We start from the raw sequence: 17,552 nt of genomic DNA, 5'->3' as shown, positions 1-17,552 counted from the left end.
GTCCAAATCGAGCAATAAATAAACACGCCGCTACGAATGAATTCCTCTCTGGCAGTGACATTCAAAACTCCGCATGAACTCTTTGTAAAGGCAGAATATTTTATACAGAATTTTTTGGGATTGGCTACCGTGAGACTGAACAGATGTTCGCGCATGCTTCATATTTAACTGGTTGGAACAGCGGCGTGTCCAGCGATAGGAAATTTAAAAAAAGAGCAACGATTGCAGAGACATTTGCCACATCAACAGCAAACATCTGTTCCGCCCAAACTGGTGAGCCTCACTGAATATCATCAGAGCAAAGATGACAAGTGTGTGGGTGTGCGTGGGTGTTTTTACAGTCACTCTGTGATACAGATTAGCATATGTGCTAAAGAATTGTCACCAAAAACACTGCGCGGACATAAAATCAAATCAAAATAAACGTGAGTCATAATGTGAGTCATCCAATCTGGGAAGGTTCTGATCGGGAAAAAAATGATAACAAACAGGGAATAAACAGCCCCATCTCTAATAAAGTGTAGTACTATGTGTGTAGCTTAGCAATTTTCGTCACCTTTGTTCTCTCTGTGTGTCATTGTCAATGTCTTCACATTTCTGCTATTTAGCCATTCGTTTGAGTCAAGTCACGAGTACACATTTCATCCTGAATTTCGCCAAACATGCGTTTCACTGTCTTTAATTTATCCTCAGAATGACATTGGACAAGGCACAAGGCAAGCTAAAGTGAAAATCCATTGCGTGATTTTGCACATGACAGCTCATAAGCTTTGCTTTGCTGCTGAGGAATTCAAATGGTACAAGTGATCAATTGTCAAGGAAGAAGGAAAGTCAGATTTGTTTCAAGCGGAAGTCAACAGAAACATTTTTTTTCAAGAATATGTTCTATGCAAGCCCACTGGTTGAAACAGGGCATTCTGATAAATATTGAGTTTAATAAGAGTTAATTTGCTCGTTTTTAGCTATCTCTGGGGGCGGCCATTTTGTCTTCTGTCGACTGAAAATGACATCATAACTGCTCACAACGACCAATCGCGGCTCAGATTCCGAAAACAGGTCAGCTGTGATTGGTCGTTGTGAGCGGTTGTGATGTCATTTTCAGTCGACAGAAGACAAAATCTGCCGCCTCCAGAGATGGCTAAAAACGAGCGCATTTTGCTGCTTAATTTATATTCCACAAACGCAAAAATTAATCAGAATGCCGTGTTTCAACTAGTGGGCCTGCTGGGAACATATTCTTGAAAAAAATATGTTGACTTCCCCTTTCTCAACGCTCAAAAAATGCTGGGTTGTTTTCCAAACCTAGCAGATTGGGTTACTTTCACCCCAAATTGGGTTCATTGTTTTGACCCAACAGATTGGGATGAAGAGCCGAAGCCGGTCGCCATTTTGCATTTATGCGCTGAAGTTGAAGTACGTTTGATTTAACATTCTTCGAAGACATTGGCGGTGATTCGTTCACAAAGCCAAAGAGTTTTTTGTCGATGATATTTAGTTTACTTGAGAGACATAACCCAAGGGAAGATATTTCCAGTTTAGCAGCTTTATGCTGGTATGCTAAATATTAAAAACCTCGGGACAATGTTGTGTAACCAGTCTTGTTTGCATACTCAAAGAAATGCGTTCGACTTTTACATTCAACATTTGAACCTCCCGATTTATTGTGGTAGTACATAAATATATAAAGTCATGAGATTTACTGTATAATAGTTGCATGGCAGTATTTTATATGTTCAAACTTAGACCTCTGACAGCGTAAAAGTACAACGTGACAAAGAGCCAGCTGATTCCATTATCGTGTTTTATTTTATACAAAAAATGCCATGCAGCTTTTATCACTTTCCACAACAGTCAACACAAACACACTTGACGCTAGTGAAGAATCACTTGGAGAATCATGAACATTTGGCAAAGAAGGATCCTAAAATGATTCGCTCCTTAGTGCGTGCAATTTCTTTTGGAAATCTTACAAAAGTCATCATTCGACAACCACCGGGCGCTTGACAAGAATTTTGTAGGATTTTGGATGAAAATTGGCTGTGTTGCGTCAAAATTTGTAACTTTTTCTGTGGACTGTGGCGCTGTTGCTGGAAAGTGAAACCGTTAAATAGTCCAATATACATGTCGACAGATTTACAGTCCAACGTTGGTGTGATTTCCGACAAAATTCTTGCGAGGTCATGTTATTTTCAACCAGTCTATTGCACACGCTATTCAAAGTTGTCGCCTTCAAAAACGTTCGACAGAAAGTCCCAATATGTATCATGAAATACATACATGGAGAGGTAAATTGTAAAAAATATGAATTCATTTGACTTCATATGAGCAATACGTAGAAAGAAAGAAATCCCCCCCCCCCCCCACACCGGTTTTAGATGACTTCTATTTGGCACGGTTTGGACGTGGCAAACTGGTTCTACTGCCCCCCCGCATGAAGGCCGCATGAAGGCATACGTGAATCACAGTACGGTACGATGAAATTAGAGGAAAGCTGGATCGTGGACGAAATGCTACACTCCTTGATTGAAGGAAAAATGAAAAGAGGTAGGAAAAAAAATCTGCAAAATGGAGACAAGTTCATAAGATGCGGGGAAGCGATAAGGAGCACTTGTCAAGCATGCTACGCAAACGCGCACATTCACTCACACGCGCACACAAAGCCAGTTAACGGCAGAGCAGCATGCTTAAAATCAGCCGACAAAACAGTTTGATTCCTTAAATAGCTTATGTCCTCAAATAGTGGCCTCCACGCCTTGAACAAATAACGAGATAAAACAGCATTTGACCCCAAAAAAAAATTGAGCGTCCGTTATTCGTCGTCCGTCTGCCGCGTGGGTACCCTTCCGTGGTCCGTCATTTGTTTCAACGGGGGGGGGGGGGGGGGTGGGGGGTAGACTTTTCATATCCAATGTATGCTTCCGGTCCCACAACGGACCGCCTCCAAGTTTTGTTACGTTCACGCCCGTTTTACGCCGACCAACCAAGACTGTCATGGCAAATGTTTTTTTTAACAGATTCAAAATTTTGTGTAAACATGATGCAAACGTATCATGAAGGCCAAATGGTGATTTTTATTATCCAATTTACCTAACCCGTAGGTATTGTATTTATAACATATATAACATCATGCCAGTCCCGAGTAAAAGTTGCAATGACTCAAATCACCATTTCTGTTTACTACTTTGGGAAGCGAAATCTACCTCGACTACACGGCGTTCATTGATAGAGGCCAAGAATAAAAGGGAAGAGCAAAAAAGGAAGCGCTAAAGCAAGGGAAGTTACACAATCTACTGGAAAAAAAGAAGTGAAATTCGTCCCGGACAAGACATCGGCGTGTAAAGCTCTAACTTTACACAAGCATGATACTGCAGTTGAATACATTTGCACCCTTGCCACTATTTGAGGAAATACGGTAGCACAATGGACTTCGGTACATCGTCATGTCAATAAGTAAACATCAGACCACACGACTCCTGCATGCATGCGCACTTCCACGAAGAGGAACACGAGTAGACACAGAGCGATGTTAGCGTAGCCTCGTTTCATGCTTCGACGTCGAGCTTGCGCAGGCGACGCTTTGTCGTTTAGCACGCCTTCCCGTTTGTCTGCATGACCTCTTTGAGCGTGAACGACATGAACGCGATCTGCTCAAGTTCGCTTTCTTTGCCGCACTCCATCAGGCACGAGAACAGATCGCTGTCCCGGTTGTAAGCTAGGTCTGAGTAGCCGCTGGGCCCGCCGTGGACGATCCTGGGCCGGTCCCACCCTCGCGAGTGCAGGGGGGACCGGTTCAAGTACACGCCCATGTCCTGCCGGCTGTGCTTATTGGTCGGGTGCATGAAGAGGAGCCAGGTTTGCGTGTCGGGGGAGAGCGGGGACGTGTCGCACGCTTTGCTCTCGCCGTCCTCACTTGGGATGAACTCGGGGGCGGGGAAGCCGATGACGCTCCCTTGGCAGCCTTTGGGCTGTTCCACCAGCTCTCGGGCCGTGCGGGGTTTGTCGAAGCAGACGCCGCTGTTTTCGCTCAGCGCCTCGCGCCTGTGGCCGCCGAAGTTGCGGGCGTTGCAGTACAGGTGACTTCGGCCCTCGTGATCGATGATCTCCGCCATCTCGCACTCGCACGACTTCTTGAGGAGCATCTTGCCCATGTGCCACGTCTTGCCCAAGTCCGCGCTGTAGAACGTCAACGCGCGCGGGTAAACCGTGTGAGGAACGGGGAAGGAGAAGCACCTGTACGGGATGTAGTAGGCGTAGGCTGGGATAATCAACCTCCCGTTCTCCAGTTGGACCCCGTGGCCCGGGCCCACGGCGAACGTGGCCCATTTGCGGAGAGTTTGTCCGATCGCGCTTTCCGTCACGTCTTTGGCCTCGCTCCAGGTGCGGCCGTCGTCGCCGCTGCTGACGTAGCAAAGGCGCGTCTTGTTCTTACCTGTGATGATCTGCCTCTGCTCCGAGGTGTTGCCCAGGATGCAGACGAAGAATAAAAACAAGGTGCTGGTGTTTTTCTCAAACACGGGGCAGGGGTTCATGGTGCGGTGGTCCGGCAGGCATGCCGTTGACAACTCCTCGCTCGACAGCCACTGGAAGGATGAGACTGGGGTTGAAAATACTCACTGGACTCTTTATTAGGTACACCAGCACACTTGAATAACATTCACTCAGCTGCCTCCAAAGATAATCATTCTCAGTTTTGACCTTTGCCCATGCACGGTGGAATCAAAGTATAATAAAATCATATAAAGTATGATGTACCCTTCTTATGTTATTGCCTGGCCAAATGTAGTCCATGAATAAGAAACATGTCAATGTGCACACAGAAATGTAATTTTGTCAATATGTGTTTCGGTGGTGCCACCAATGTGGCAAAGCTCGATTTTAGATCACTGTGGTGGTGACCCCTTCCATCCAAGGTGACACCAGTCCTGGGACTTTTCTTACACACCTCGTAGGTTAAACCCAAAGGGAAAAATGAGCACAATCATTGGGAGTAGAGTACATTGGTCATTTTTGTTTAATTGCCTACCTGAACAGATCCGTCATCACTCCGCACCCCTCTTCTCATAACCAGAAGTTTGGCATCACAGTCACGTGAAGAGGTCCTCTTCTCTGCAAAGGCAAGAAAGGTGCCACTGTGCCTCAGGTAGATGAGAGCGGGGATTCTGTAGGTGATACCACTTGGCTCCCTCTCAAATAAAGTTGTTTTTGGTGGCTCCTCTCTGGCGTCGCTCTTCGATGGCGTGTTCCCCATGATGCACCAGCTCCTATGGGGGGGGGCATTCAGCACGTTTATTATCAAGTCACAACATCTTGGTTGCATACGTTCTAAAGCAGGGAAGAAGAGTTCACACTCACACGCATCGCGTCGTTGCGCAACAAGGCACGAGGGGGGGAAAGTCCTTACCTTCACTTGTCACGCCTCACATTTGTCACCTTGAGCTGATCGACACACTGTCTCATTTCATTAAGTGAAGCAAAGAGCCCCGGCGATCATGACACTGACGCCGAGGGACGAACGCAAGAGAAGAAGACGCGGTAGAGAGAACTACTTCCTACACACTTCCGTGTTCGCTTGGGCGCCGCTTTCCCAAACCTGCACCGGGTTTTACCCCACAAGGTGCCATAATTGTTATTTGCTCGTGGCTGTGTGCTGACATTTAGATACTATCCATTGACACGACAGAAATCATTCGAAAAACGAAATGAAAAGAAATAATGTCCCTGCGCGTCCAGTCGAGAAGCCATTGCAGCGCATGCGCAGTGTGACGTCTTCAAAATCCTTCGCAGTGATAATGTTGCCAACACCGAGTTGATAGAAATATTACTCCGATCAATATTTTTTTAGAATAGGTGTCCGAGGCCCGGATTTTATTCTTATTTTTTGTTCTAAATATATGCATTCATAAATTGCTGGCGTCTCGCTTCCGCGTTTGCCAATAAATTCTTTATCGCCACCCATTGGACAGGAGGTATACTGATGACTTCGCTGTTGCTAGGAGATATGGCACACGACGTGGAGGGGGAAAAAATTCTTGGGATATGACTGCTTCTGTCTTTCAGAGTTAGCTTTGACTCAGTAATTCCAGAAAATGTTTTCCAGCACAGACATTTCATATAAAAACACCAAGCGAGTAAACGATTCCTCCCGAAAGAAACACATTAACCTGCTAATTAAAGAGCCATCCTGGAGGGCGCACAAGAGCAATTAACAATCCACAGAGTCTGGAGTAGTATTGTTTTATATTTCATTTTATTTAACTTGGATGAATATTGATCAAGAACAGAATACCATTTTAAGTTAAATGTCTGAATTGAGGATGTTTTATAAATTGAATTAGTCAACTTTATATAGTATTTGCTTTTTCGAGCTATGACAATTAAATGCTCTTCCACTAGATGGCAGAAGTTACAGTTAAACACCCACCTGTTGCCATTCATACAACAGAATTTTTTTTTTCAGTCCAGTATATACTGTGGTACTGACCAATGTCCTATCTTAGTAGGTCCTTTGACCGGGTGATTGCAGAAAAGCAGAGAAGCAAAAAGCATGACTTTTGTCACTAATGCCTGTTGGTGACTGTGTTTGTATCTGTAACTCCCCAAATTAAGAATCTTGTTTGACATATTTGAAATTGGCCAGCAGGTGGTGCACAACTGTCAAAATGAAAATGACCTGCTCAGAGTTCTTCAGAGATTATTTTTATGGCATTCTTTTGTACAAGCGTTCTGGAGACAGTTTAACGCTGATGCTTGATGACAACAAACTGTCCTCTGACGTCTTTAGAAGCTTCTCAAACTTTAAGAGGTAATTTATGTGTTTGTTTTGTAATCCTACTGCCTTCACGGTATTTCGGCATTACAATAGTTTGACTTGTGTTATCATTGTTTTTTTTTTCATCTAAAAATCAAAGAAAAGTGTTGATTCATATTATTCGGAGGGCACGCAGTTTGACACAGTCTATACATGTGCACGTTTCACATACATCCTTCAAATCCTTGAAAATGACACATATTAACTATTTATAAGCCTAAAAATGCTTAGCTCTACAAGGCATCATGTCAAGCATTAAACTACAGTAGGCTAGTAAGTCTAGGTTTTCATCAAAAAGACAAAAGTTGTACAGTAATTCTAAAAAAAGTACATGTAATATACTTGTAAGTCATTGTTACATAATGCAAAGTTTAGATATTAACACGGCAATAAATGTAGGGGAAAACTGTGCTTGAATAACAATTCAATGAAACTGTATTCGCACGTAAAAATGTGCCTAATTAATTTTTAAAAAATAAACAGTTCTTAAACATTAAAAACAAATGTATTGAACTTAAAAGTGAAATACAACTGAACTGTACTCGGGCAGTGTTTCTTTGGTGTACCACTAGATGGAGCCCACGTGCCACTACTTCGATCATTTGACAGAGTATTGACAAAACTACATTTCATACTTAATAGAAAATTATAGAAAAAAAACTTTCTGACTTCAAAACTGTGTTTATTATTAAAATTATTATACTAACTTTTATTTAGTGAATAGATATACTACTTGTAAATTATTAAAATGTGCACTTCTATATATGCCACTATTTCCCCTTTTTTCTTATTAATCTAATTTTTTTTCTTAGCTAACTGGGTGTGCTACAACAACTGGGACATCTGTCCACTTGTCTCTCAATTTTCATACTTAACATTTATTGAGGCCATAATAAAAGTAGGATAATCCAATGTGATGCATTATTAAAGAAATGAAAGCTGATAATTCAGGGCAGATACATACGGCCTTAACGATACAGATGCTTCTTTGTTGCTCAGGCAATTGACATTCCTAAAGACAAGGGTGAAAGTTTCAAGAGACACGGGGATGGGGCTGCGCCTGAGAGATTCTCTCCCCGCACAAAGAAGATGCAAGCTTAAATCAAATCCTGATGTTGCGCGGCCCGATAGTGAGGACTCGCGGCTAGTTTTATTCGGCAGAATTTCTTCCAGGCCGAAAAACTCGTTGGCTGCACAATGGGCCCCATGGTGAAGAGGAATGCCCATATTCTTTTTAACGGGACTTCAAACAGCTGCTCAGACGTTGGAGAACACACTGAATGAAAGAATCTTAATATTTACAGAGGCTCCAAAGCAAGACTTGATATCATCCAGACGCCGTACACACACAACTCCTTTGCATGTATGCTTTACATTACAATCTAGAGAATTATGATAACAACTAAACATTATTTTTTGCACGTTAATCAAGGAAATTGAGAGCGAGTACAACACTAACTCACTCACAATTGTGGCGCAACACCCTTTTACACATGTAAATTTTCTTCTTTTTTTTTTCCCCCACTTGTGTGAAGAAGACAGAATACAAGGAGACGCTTATGCTGCTGAGGGATTCGGAGACAAAATACGGGCGCCTTCTCGGGAGAGAAATGGAACAATGAGTTGAAAGAGTTGCTTGAGTGTCATCCAAGGAGAAAATAACTGAAAACATGTCATAACTCGTGCGTGTGGATTATATTTATAGAGGCAATGTGCAAGGACACCAAAACAAAGGACTGATATTTATTTAACATGGTTACATTGATCAGAAAGGATTGTGAACGACATGTTATCGTTTTGAATAATAAACAAACAACTACTGCCCAACAGCCCATTTTCTATGCCGCTTAATTGAACCTGACATGATATACTGTAAACCTGCTGGCTATTATTGTGTTGCCCCCAAACCAATCAGATGACGGTGTTTTTATGACATCATCACAACCACTTCCTGCTCCCGACACAGTTTACAATGTTTAAAGCTCCTCCTTCCAATGTTCATGTGTCACCTTGCAGCGGTGCTGCATTTTCGGAGCAAACTCCTGTTTGTGATTATTTGTGACAAGTTACAACAACACCACAGAGGAACATCTGGTGCGCAGCAGTCTGAACTGAACATGAAATCTACGTCTACACTGGCCAAAGACATAAAAGGCAAATTGTCCTATCCACGTATTGTTGACTATTAAGATGAATGTTGTAGTTTCATTTTTAAAAAAAATTAATAAAACATAAGTGAAGTCAACCTAGTTGATAATTGAGGTTCACGAACTGATATTTGCATTCAGAGTTTGAAATTGTGGAAATTAACAATGGAGGTAAAGTATAGCTGCCATTAAATGTCGATATAGCAAATGTAAATACATCCCAGCATATCATAGAAATTCCCAGATACCTGAAAAGTGCCCCCTAGTGGTTGTAACAAGCATAGTATCGGCATCTGATCAAACTGATTCGATGTTAGCGAGTGCTTTCATCCGCTGATTCCTTTTACATATTTGTATTTGTGTGAATGCTTGACTCTCAGCATTCACATTGCAGTCAGCTGCCTCTAAAGAATTAAGGAATTGTCCCGCTGAGCAAAAAAGACGCACTCTCGATAAGACCTCTTTTGTCCGAGGACCATTTTTAAAACCCGGTGGAAGACACATTTCTATTCTCTGGCTTTTGATCAGACTTGAAATTATTATTGTCTTTATTTATTGTCTACTGTTTGTAAAGTGCTTTGTTACAGTTCAAGCTGTTATGAAATGCGCTATATAAATAAAATTGTATTGTATTGTATAATGTAAATACTTAAAGCGGAAGTCAACCCGAACATATTTTTTTCAAGAATATGTTCCCAGCAGGCCCACTAGTTGAAACAGGGCATTCTGATTAATTTTGCGTTTGCGGAATATGAGTTAAGCAGCAAAATACACTCTTTTTTAGCCATCTCTGGGGGCGGCCATTTTGTCTTCCGTTGACTGAAAATGACATCACCACTGCTCACAATGACCAATCACGGCTGACCTGTTTTCTGAATCTGAGCCGTGATTGGTCGTCGTGAGCAGTGGTGATGTCTTTTTCAGTCGACACAAGACAAAATGGCCGCCCCCAGAGATGGCTAAAAACGAGTGGATTAACATTTATTCCACAAACGCAATATTTATCAGAATGCCCTGTTTCAACTAGTGGGCTTGCATAGAACATATTCTCGAAAAAAAAAAAAAATGTTTGGCTTGACAACAACATGATACGTTTCACTCCCAGCATTCACGTAATTTTATTGACGTTGAAAATGCTAGGCTCTCAGCATTAACGCGTTACGGAATTAAGATAAACACCCTGTTTGCTGAAACAGCATCACATAACACCTCCATTATCCAAAATCAAAGATTCTAAACGACTAGAAAAGTCCAAACGCTTTGGACAGCATTGTGCAAACTGTTTACCTGACTGTCCAAGCGAAGGTCAGCCACTCGAGCTCGGCTAACAAGGCAGCCGACACCGAATCGGGCTGCGACGAAAAGGGACCTCATCAACACTGCTCATTAATCAAGTGCCAAATGAGCTCGCTCCAGACTGGCGCCGTTCAAGCTTTTTCCTTTGATGAAACACACTCATGTGTACGGTTCACATCCCAACCACTGAAATGTGCTCGGCTCTATTTTCTCTTATCACCATCTTCTTTGCGAGCGCGCGTTGTAAAAAGTTCACATTTAAAAGGCGATCACGAGGGGCATCGTGTTCATGACACTTCTGCTGTTATGAGTCCTTGGAATGACTCACACTAGGGAGTGAAAAAAACAACAGGCCCCTCAGCATATTTCTGAAGTATTTGTCATGAAGCATAAACACGGCCGAGTGCATGAATCAGCTATGAAAGCAAACACGCCTGTAAGGCTTAATTACCTTTTAACACAATTTGTTGCCAATCCTTCGGTGCTTCACTTCCACTCGAACACCATGGAAAGTGCAGTTAGCCCGCTAGCTAGCTAGTCTCAACATGGCATGGAAAGCCCCGCAAAGACCCTGGAGAATTTACTGTAGACTTTAAGCGGATACATTTTCACGGCTCAACTATGGAAGGGAAGTTTCATAGGAAAAATATGACACTAAGTAGCGCCCATTTTTCAACGGGGCATGCAGACGCGGCCACAATGTTTGAGGGTGTAGACAACGGGTTGATTTTTCATGATTTTGAAGCCTCATTTTGTATTCTTGTCTTCTTTGTTTTGCTAGTGACTGCTAATGTCACTTTGTGGCGCGTCAAAAACCATGACTGTTTATCATACTAAATCGTGATCGTGTTAAAAGACTGAAGTCGGTCAAAATCCAACGAAGGTGGCGACCCCGATTCTCAAAAAAATGTGCTTCGCTTCTCCCTCACGCTGTCCTGCATGGCAGCAGGGTGGAGTGAACGTAAACGGAGGCCCGGGCAAGTGTGTGATTTATACCCAGTGACCGCCCCCAGCTGCTACAGCTTGCCGAGCCAAGAGAGTAAGCGCGCCGAGCTCAACTAGCGCCTGTGACAAATTCAAACCTCGGGTAAAATAAACGATGGGCTTTTCCCGCTGGATGGCCCGACAGAAGTGTATCAACGTGAAATGAGAGCGGCGGCGCAAGCTGTCGGCTTCGGAGGCTCGCGCAAACATTTTTTGTGTGAGTAATGAAGGCACGCAAATTGGAACTATCTCCTGTAGTGTGAGAGGGAGCGAGCGATCTGGCGCTAAAAGTGTGAAAGGAGTACAATGAGTCATTGTGGGAGGGGAGGGGGCACACGAGGAGTTCATAGAGGAGCAATATTAGTCCGGAGGCTTCTGGCAGCTCTCACTGAATCATGGGAAACACGCAGATAACTTGATACCTGTTGATCTTGAGGTGAACTGTATCTTGGTGTTTAGAGCTTACAATGGTTACAGTTGGGTGTATAATGGACAGCTGAATTGAGTGAAATAGCTAACTCAGTGCTGGGTCCAAAGGGGACCGGGCCATTGGTGGGTTATTTATACCCAGTGGGTTGAAGATTTGGCCCAGCATGTTAAGTCAAGGTTTTGATCCCACAAGGGGAAAAAAACTATCCATGCATTATGAGTTAAAGCAGCACTGGGCAAGAATTCGACCTTAATAAAAAAATGTTCACAGCTCTTTTGATGAAACATTGACTTACAAGTAGTTGGATGGGACTTTTGTCATGCCCCGGGGGGGTTATGTATCGTTTTTATTGGCACTAAGCAACTTTGAGGAGGATGGGAGCAACCCTGGCACACAAAAAAAAGTAGCACTGATGAAAAGTTGTGGCCCCCTCCAAACGTTAAGTTGCCCATCCCTGATTTCAAGTGTTCACGGAACCTACCGTGTATGTTTCTGGAATGTTTAAGGAAGCCAAAGTGCCCAGAGAAAACCCACGCAAGCAAAGGGAGAACATGCAAACTCCACACAGGAAGGCCTGAGTTGACATTTGAACTTCTAACCATTTAGTTTGCTGCCACATTCTGACATTTTTTTTTTTTTTTAATCATACTGTCATTACGTGCCTATAATCATAATAACTCCTTTTTACGGAAGTCCGGAAGCAAGTGAAGCAAAAAGCAAGGGAAGGCAAATTATAGTTTGGACATCAAACAGGTTATATTTTGGCGGATTCTGAAGGACAACATATCCAAAATATTGAAGCTGAGAAACGCGTGTCCTATTATAACCACACATTTGCCTTTGTTGTCTCGTTGTCATCTCGTACTGGGAGAGCACTGTACAACAACAAAAAATCACGATGGACATAAAAGCTTCCACTCTAAGTTTGGAAATGTGTAATTGTGCTATTTTTCTTTCCTTATAGGCCTCTGGTTAATACATCACAACATATTCTAGTAATCCCCAGACAGCAAGTTAATGGGCCCATTTAAAGATCTTTTTACAAGTTTTTTGTTTTTGTTTTTTTTTGGCAGTTGCCCTCAGCAGGCCAGTAAGGGCACTCTACTAACAACAACTTTACATCATGTGAGAACATGTCTTATTTACAATAAATATGTATATTAAAAATAATAATTGTACATACCAAGCAGCTTGTGGCCTCATATCCTGGAATAGCAAATGATTTCCATGCATTTAAAGTATGCGTTAATACTGTCCAGTCACAGTCCAAGAGCGAACGCCAGTTAAGGCGAGCAAAGGCCTTCGACCTGCTTGGGATTGAGAAACGTCACCATCTCCCGAATGCCATCTTCGCAAATGGTCGCCGCTTGATCCACTTTGCCTCCTCCCTCTTTGAATTTCCCCCACATCTCTGGAAAACAAACCCCAACAGGAATCAGCAACAACATCCTAAGCAATGCAATTATGATTCAGAATCATGCATGAAAATGTGCAGAAAACGCTGCGGAAGAAACCTTCGTCAACCGTTGTCAGTAACGTGTAATTTTCCGGGTGATTCTGAACATCTTTCCGTTGAACATCCCCAATTTCCATCAGTTGTGAAATACCTGTAGGAAAGACGTCAGTCATTTACATACCAGGAATAGTGTTGGAAAAAAAAAAAAAAAGTACAAATATGAGATGTACTGTACCATCTACCATCTTCCACACTTGCACCTCCACCTCGGCAGTATTTGCTCTTTCAATAGCTATTATCCGAACTGTGCTGGGGGAGTCCACTTTCAAAGCCGAGTCCACTTTATACACCAAAAGTTTGTTTTTGTGTCCCGAGAAACACCGAGTCTGGTTACTTGCAGCTTTATGTTCTACATGGAAATATAAGTGGAGCATGCGGATGAGTTTCAGCGGCTAATAGAAAACACAGCGCGCCGCGTTTGGCTACCTGGACACATTTTGCAGCACTTTCCCGGTGACTTCACCGGATGTTGGCACGCATACTGGCTGGGACACGTGATGCGTTTACACTCCTGCAGGCCGTCGCTACACGAGCACACGATGCATTCCAGGACCTTCCCCAAAACCGGGTGCCACATGTCTCCATGCGAGTATGTCTTGCCGTTGTATAAACATGCTGATGAGAGACGGGGGGGAAATAATGGTAATAGTTGACTGGAGGGGAAAAAAGTTTAAAAAAATTTTTTTTTAAAAAGATCTTAGGGAAAAATCAAACCCCAGTTCCCCACCAGATGGCGCTGATTTTCTTTCTTTTGTTCAAAAATGTATTTTATATGTAATACAGAGTCATGCATGTCTGTGTAGAATAAACCTGTTGCCTCTAGTTGTCATTTAAAGCGGAAGCCAACCCAAGCATATTTTTTTCAAGAATATGTTCCCAGCAGGCCCACTAGTTGAAACACAGCATTCTGATTAATTTTGCGTTTGTGGAATATAAATTAAGTAGCAAAATGCACTTGTTTTTAGCTATCTCTGGGGGCGGCCATTTTGTTTTCTGTCGACTGAAAATGACATCACAACTGTTTACAACGGCCAATCACGGCTGACCCGTTCTCTGAATCTGAGCCGTGATTGGTCGTTGTGAGCAGTTGTGATGTCATTTTCAGTCGACAGAAGACAAAATGGCCGCCCCCTGAGAGGGCTAAAAACGAGTGGATTAACACTTATTCCACAAACGCAATATTTATCAGAATGCCCTGTTTCAACTAGTGGGCTTGCATAAAAAATATTCTTGAAAAAAAATATGTTTGCGTTGACTTCCGCTTGTCGTCATTTCGAGCACTCCCCCTCCCTTCGCGTGCAATGGACTAATCCATCTTCTTAATCATAATAAACTTGAGGCAAACCTTTCTGATGCTTCCTCTGCAACAAAATTTTCACAGTGGTCTCTGCAGCCCCTCTGAGGTTAAGTTTATTGAGGCTCAGGTGTCTGAGAGAAGTCCTGACCTGGGGGGAGTCTGCTCTGGCCAGCTCTCCCGAACACTGGTCCACTGAATGTCTCTTTTAGAAACACACATACAGGACAGGTACTTGAGCAATGCAAATATTTTGGAGCAAAAATAGATTTAAAAACAAAAAAACAGTGTAATTTGTGATGTATTCGTCAAATAACACACAACGCCTCTGTTCAGCTGCTGGTTTCCATCCTCTGCCAATGACAAGCCACTGGTGCCGGAGTCTAAAGGGAAACAAATTGTGAATTTTCAATCGATCTAATTGCACAACAACATGAAAATATAATTTAAATATTAGCGCTTATTTCCAAATTAGGAATAAATCCGAAAATGCGCTCACTCAGGCCCTGACCAAATGATTCCAGAGCAAGTTGGAAAGAGATGTGTTTCTTTGACAGCTGGAAAAAGTTGGACTACCTTTACACACCAAACAGCAGGTGTCGGCAAGCGTGACCGGGGAAGAGCAACTGATTGGTTGGCAAGTTTTAACTGCGCAGAAGATGTTTCCATTCTAAGAGGGGGAAAAAAATGTCAAAGGTCTTTTTAGTTCCAAAAGCAAAGAGAAAAGAGCTTTTATGATTTATTTTCATGTGGTATAATGGAGAATAATACAAATTGTAGTACTGCACAGCTACAATCTGGATCAGGAGAGGTTAACAAAGTAAAATATGGATTTTGTTTCAGGAACATTGTGATATCATCTGAGAATAGAATATCCAATTAAACATGCATACAATAAATGTTTTCGGAATGTGAGAAGCTAAAATGTATTTTTATATGTTCACTTGGGTGTGGTTAATTTTTGACTTTAGCAGTTTCTTCCACTTCCACTATTTTCAGTTCCAAAGATAATAAGATGGTATCATACTATACCATTGTTAACATATCGCAATAATATCGGCTCATGAGTTACTGCCCCCCCCCCCCACCCCCCCCACCCGCAATTATACAATCTCCTTTCACTGCAAATGAAAATGATGTGACTCACGGAGCACGAGCACATGGCACACTGGTCGCTTGGCTTGGCTGGTAGGTTATGCTTGGTGAAGGTCTCTCCGGGTTGATAGATAGTTCCATTATATCTGCACACCTTCACAGGAGCTCTCAGACCTGCTGGGACCTTGGGCTCGTCTTAGAAAAGAGAATACCACATTGTATTGGGTCACAACAAGCGCGGCTTTGCGTGGCCGCCGAGATTACCGACCACTGTGCCACGGCACATTTAGTAAGATGCTGTATTAGTAGTCCTTCTTTGTAGAGGACAAAGAATACATGCCCGTGAGTATTGGGAAATCATATTGTATGTCAGCATGTGTTGCTCCTCCATTTGTGTTCAAATATCTGTTGCTTTTGAAACCGCAACTACCCATGTTACCCGTTAGCATATAAATGGCGTTTTGTATTGCTTGTTAGCATTATGCTATTTTCCTAAGGCTAAGCTATGTGGTTATTCGGTTTATCTTTGGCTTATGTTTAGTTTGACAGTAAATTTCAACTTGTAGTGGCACTAAATCGATTGATGCCTCTTTTTTGATGTATCGTTCACCATTTGTCCAAATGTTTATTGTGAAGTGAGTTTAATTGAGGTTACTGCCACCAGACAACAATTAAATGTTCTTCCACTAGATGGCAGAAGGGGCAATTAACCTGTGTATCCACCTGTTGCCATTCATTCAACAGAATAACAGCTTTATGTTCAGCTAAACAGGTTTCGCAGCGAATAAGAAACTTTGTGAGTAAACCGACACCACAATACCTTTTGAAACTTGTTTGTGGATGTGCAGTGATATTGGAATGTAAAATATGGTTTGCCTTGGCTCAATAAATGTTGGGAAACGCTGTACCTGTGCATCGTGGACAACACTGCTGTGGGTCGGCTACTGGCCTGCCACACGGCAAAGGAGGACACTTAATTTTACTGCATTTTACATGGCCTTTCTGAAACAAACCACGTCGTGTATATCACATCATATGTAATCATAATCCTCGTTTGGATTTTAAAGTTACACAAAAGTACGTACCTCAGTGCAAGAGCAGCGCATGCACAAAATGAGTCCGAAGGGCTCCAAAAAGGGATGCCAACTGTCTCCTGGCTTGAATGTCTTGTCTTTAAAGTTGCACAACACCCCTGGACCTGCATTAGTGATTACAAATGAGAGGATAAGCTCAATAGAACGAAACGAAAACGTATGCATGTGATCAAATGATAAAACAATTACAAAGGGATAGCAAAGAAAACTGGATTCATTCAGATCTCAGTGCAGACTTTATGCGGCAAAAAGAAAAAAAGCTTCTACCCCAAACACCAAACTGATTGCAACTTTGGAGAAGAGCGAGAAGATCTTTTTTCCTTTTGGATTAATGTCCTTCTTGAAAGGCTACGCGCGTGGCCGAGAAGTGAAGTCTTACCTTTGCGGCCTCTCAGCTGAGCATCTGCACACCAAACGAGCATCAAAGACACCCACAAGGACTTCATTTTATCAAACCCAACTCGTGCGCGATACGGTCCGAGAAGTAACAGTCAAATGCGTTAAGTTTCTACGCGAATCTAAGAGCACGGCAACGCGAGGGAAGTTTTGCTTCATTGAGCGGTGGCGCCTCCTGCAGGATAAAGAAAATCATGACATGCGATCACAGAAATTGTTTTGTTGTTATCATGATGTCTTGGAAAATGATTTTTAATGAATTATTACTAAATCTAAACCTGCATCCAGGACTATTATATTCTGTCTGGTTTTAATCATAATATAAATGTAAATACGAAAAATAGCCCAAAATAAAACTAAATATCCTAAAAGAAATTACTTGGTTGCCATTGCCATTCCATGACTACAATTATAAAATATAGATTACCATAATTAACTGCAATAAAGTAAAGTATTCAGTGCAAGATTCAAGCAAAATCCGTCAGGGGTGTG

The 17,552-nt window shown here is 42.4% G+C and overlaps 2 protein-coding genes across 2 annotated transcripts; both read right to left on the bottom strand.

Moving 5' to 3' along the window:
* Positions 1 to 1,784: 1,784 nt before the first annotated feature.
* LOC147133466 (sialidase-3-like) lies at positions 1,785 to 5,763 on the bottom strand. Its single transcript, XM_086013263.1, has 3 exons — positions 5,402 to 5,763; positions 5,024 to 5,261; positions 1,785 to 4,580 (listed from the first exon to the last, which is right to left on the bottom strand). The coding sequence occupies exons 2-3, from the start codon at positions 5,246 to 5,248 to the stop codon at positions 3,585 to 3,587; spliced, it is 1,221 nt and encodes a 406-aa protein (XP_085869389.1). The 5' UTR covers positions 5,249 to 5,261; positions 5,402 to 5,763; the 3' UTR covers positions 1,785 to 3,584.
* Positions 5,764 to 12,396: 6,633 nt separating this feature from the next.
* On the bottom strand, positions 12,397 to 17,431 carry chrdl2 (chordin-like 2). The gene is made up of 11 exons (XM_086012983.1): positions 17,044 to 17,431; positions 16,656 to 16,768; positions 16,479 to 16,572; positions 15,623 to 15,765; positions 15,052 to 15,145; positions 14,797 to 14,858; positions 14,527 to 14,680; positions 13,608 to 13,796; positions 13,357 to 13,530; positions 13,180 to 13,272; positions 12,397 to 13,076 (listed from the first exon to the last, which is right to left on the bottom strand). Exons 1-11 carry the CDS (start codon positions 17,108 to 17,110, stop codon positions 12,949 to 12,951), a joined length of 1,311 nt encoding a protein of 436 aa, XP_085869109.1. The 5' UTR covers positions 17,111 to 17,431; the 3' UTR covers positions 12,397 to 12,948.
* Positions 17,432 to 17,552: the final 121 nt, after the last annotated feature.

The sequence above is a fragment of the Filicampus tigris genome, chromosome 17 (genome assembly GCF_054856515.1).
Source record: "Filicampus tigris isolate MCC_2025a chromosome 17, RoL_Ftig_1.0, whole genome shotgun sequence".
Classification (NCBI taxonomy): domain Eukaryota; kingdom Metazoa; phylum Chordata; class Actinopteri; order Syngnathiformes; family Syngnathidae; genus Filicampus; species Filicampus tigris.
This window is presented reverse-complemented; position numbering and strand designations above follow the sequence as displayed.

Excerpts from the sequence above, each read along its gene's own strand:
- LOC147133466 (XM_086013263.1), bottom strand. The coding sequence starts at position 5,248 with ATGGGGAACACGCCATCGAAGAGCGACGCCAGAGAGGAGCCACCAAAA. Across the intron at positions 4,581-5,023 it reads GTGATGACGGATCTGTTCAG|TGGCTGTCGAGCGAGGAGTT; the intron begins GTAGGCAATTAA and ends TCATCCTTCCAG.
- chrdl2 (XM_086012983.1), bottom strand. The coding sequence starts at position 17,110 with ATGAAGTCCTTGTGGGTGTCTTTGATGCTCGTTTGGTGTGCAGATGCT. Across the intron at positions 16,573-16,655 it reads TGCGCTGCTCTTGCACTGAG|AAAGGCCATGTAAAATGCAG; the intron begins GTACGTACTTTT and ends GGTTTGTTTCAG. Across the intron at positions 14,859-15,051 it reads CTGCTGTTTGGTGTGTAAAG|ACTCCGGCACCAGTGGCTTG; the intron begins GTAGTCCAACTT and ends GTTTCCCTTTAG.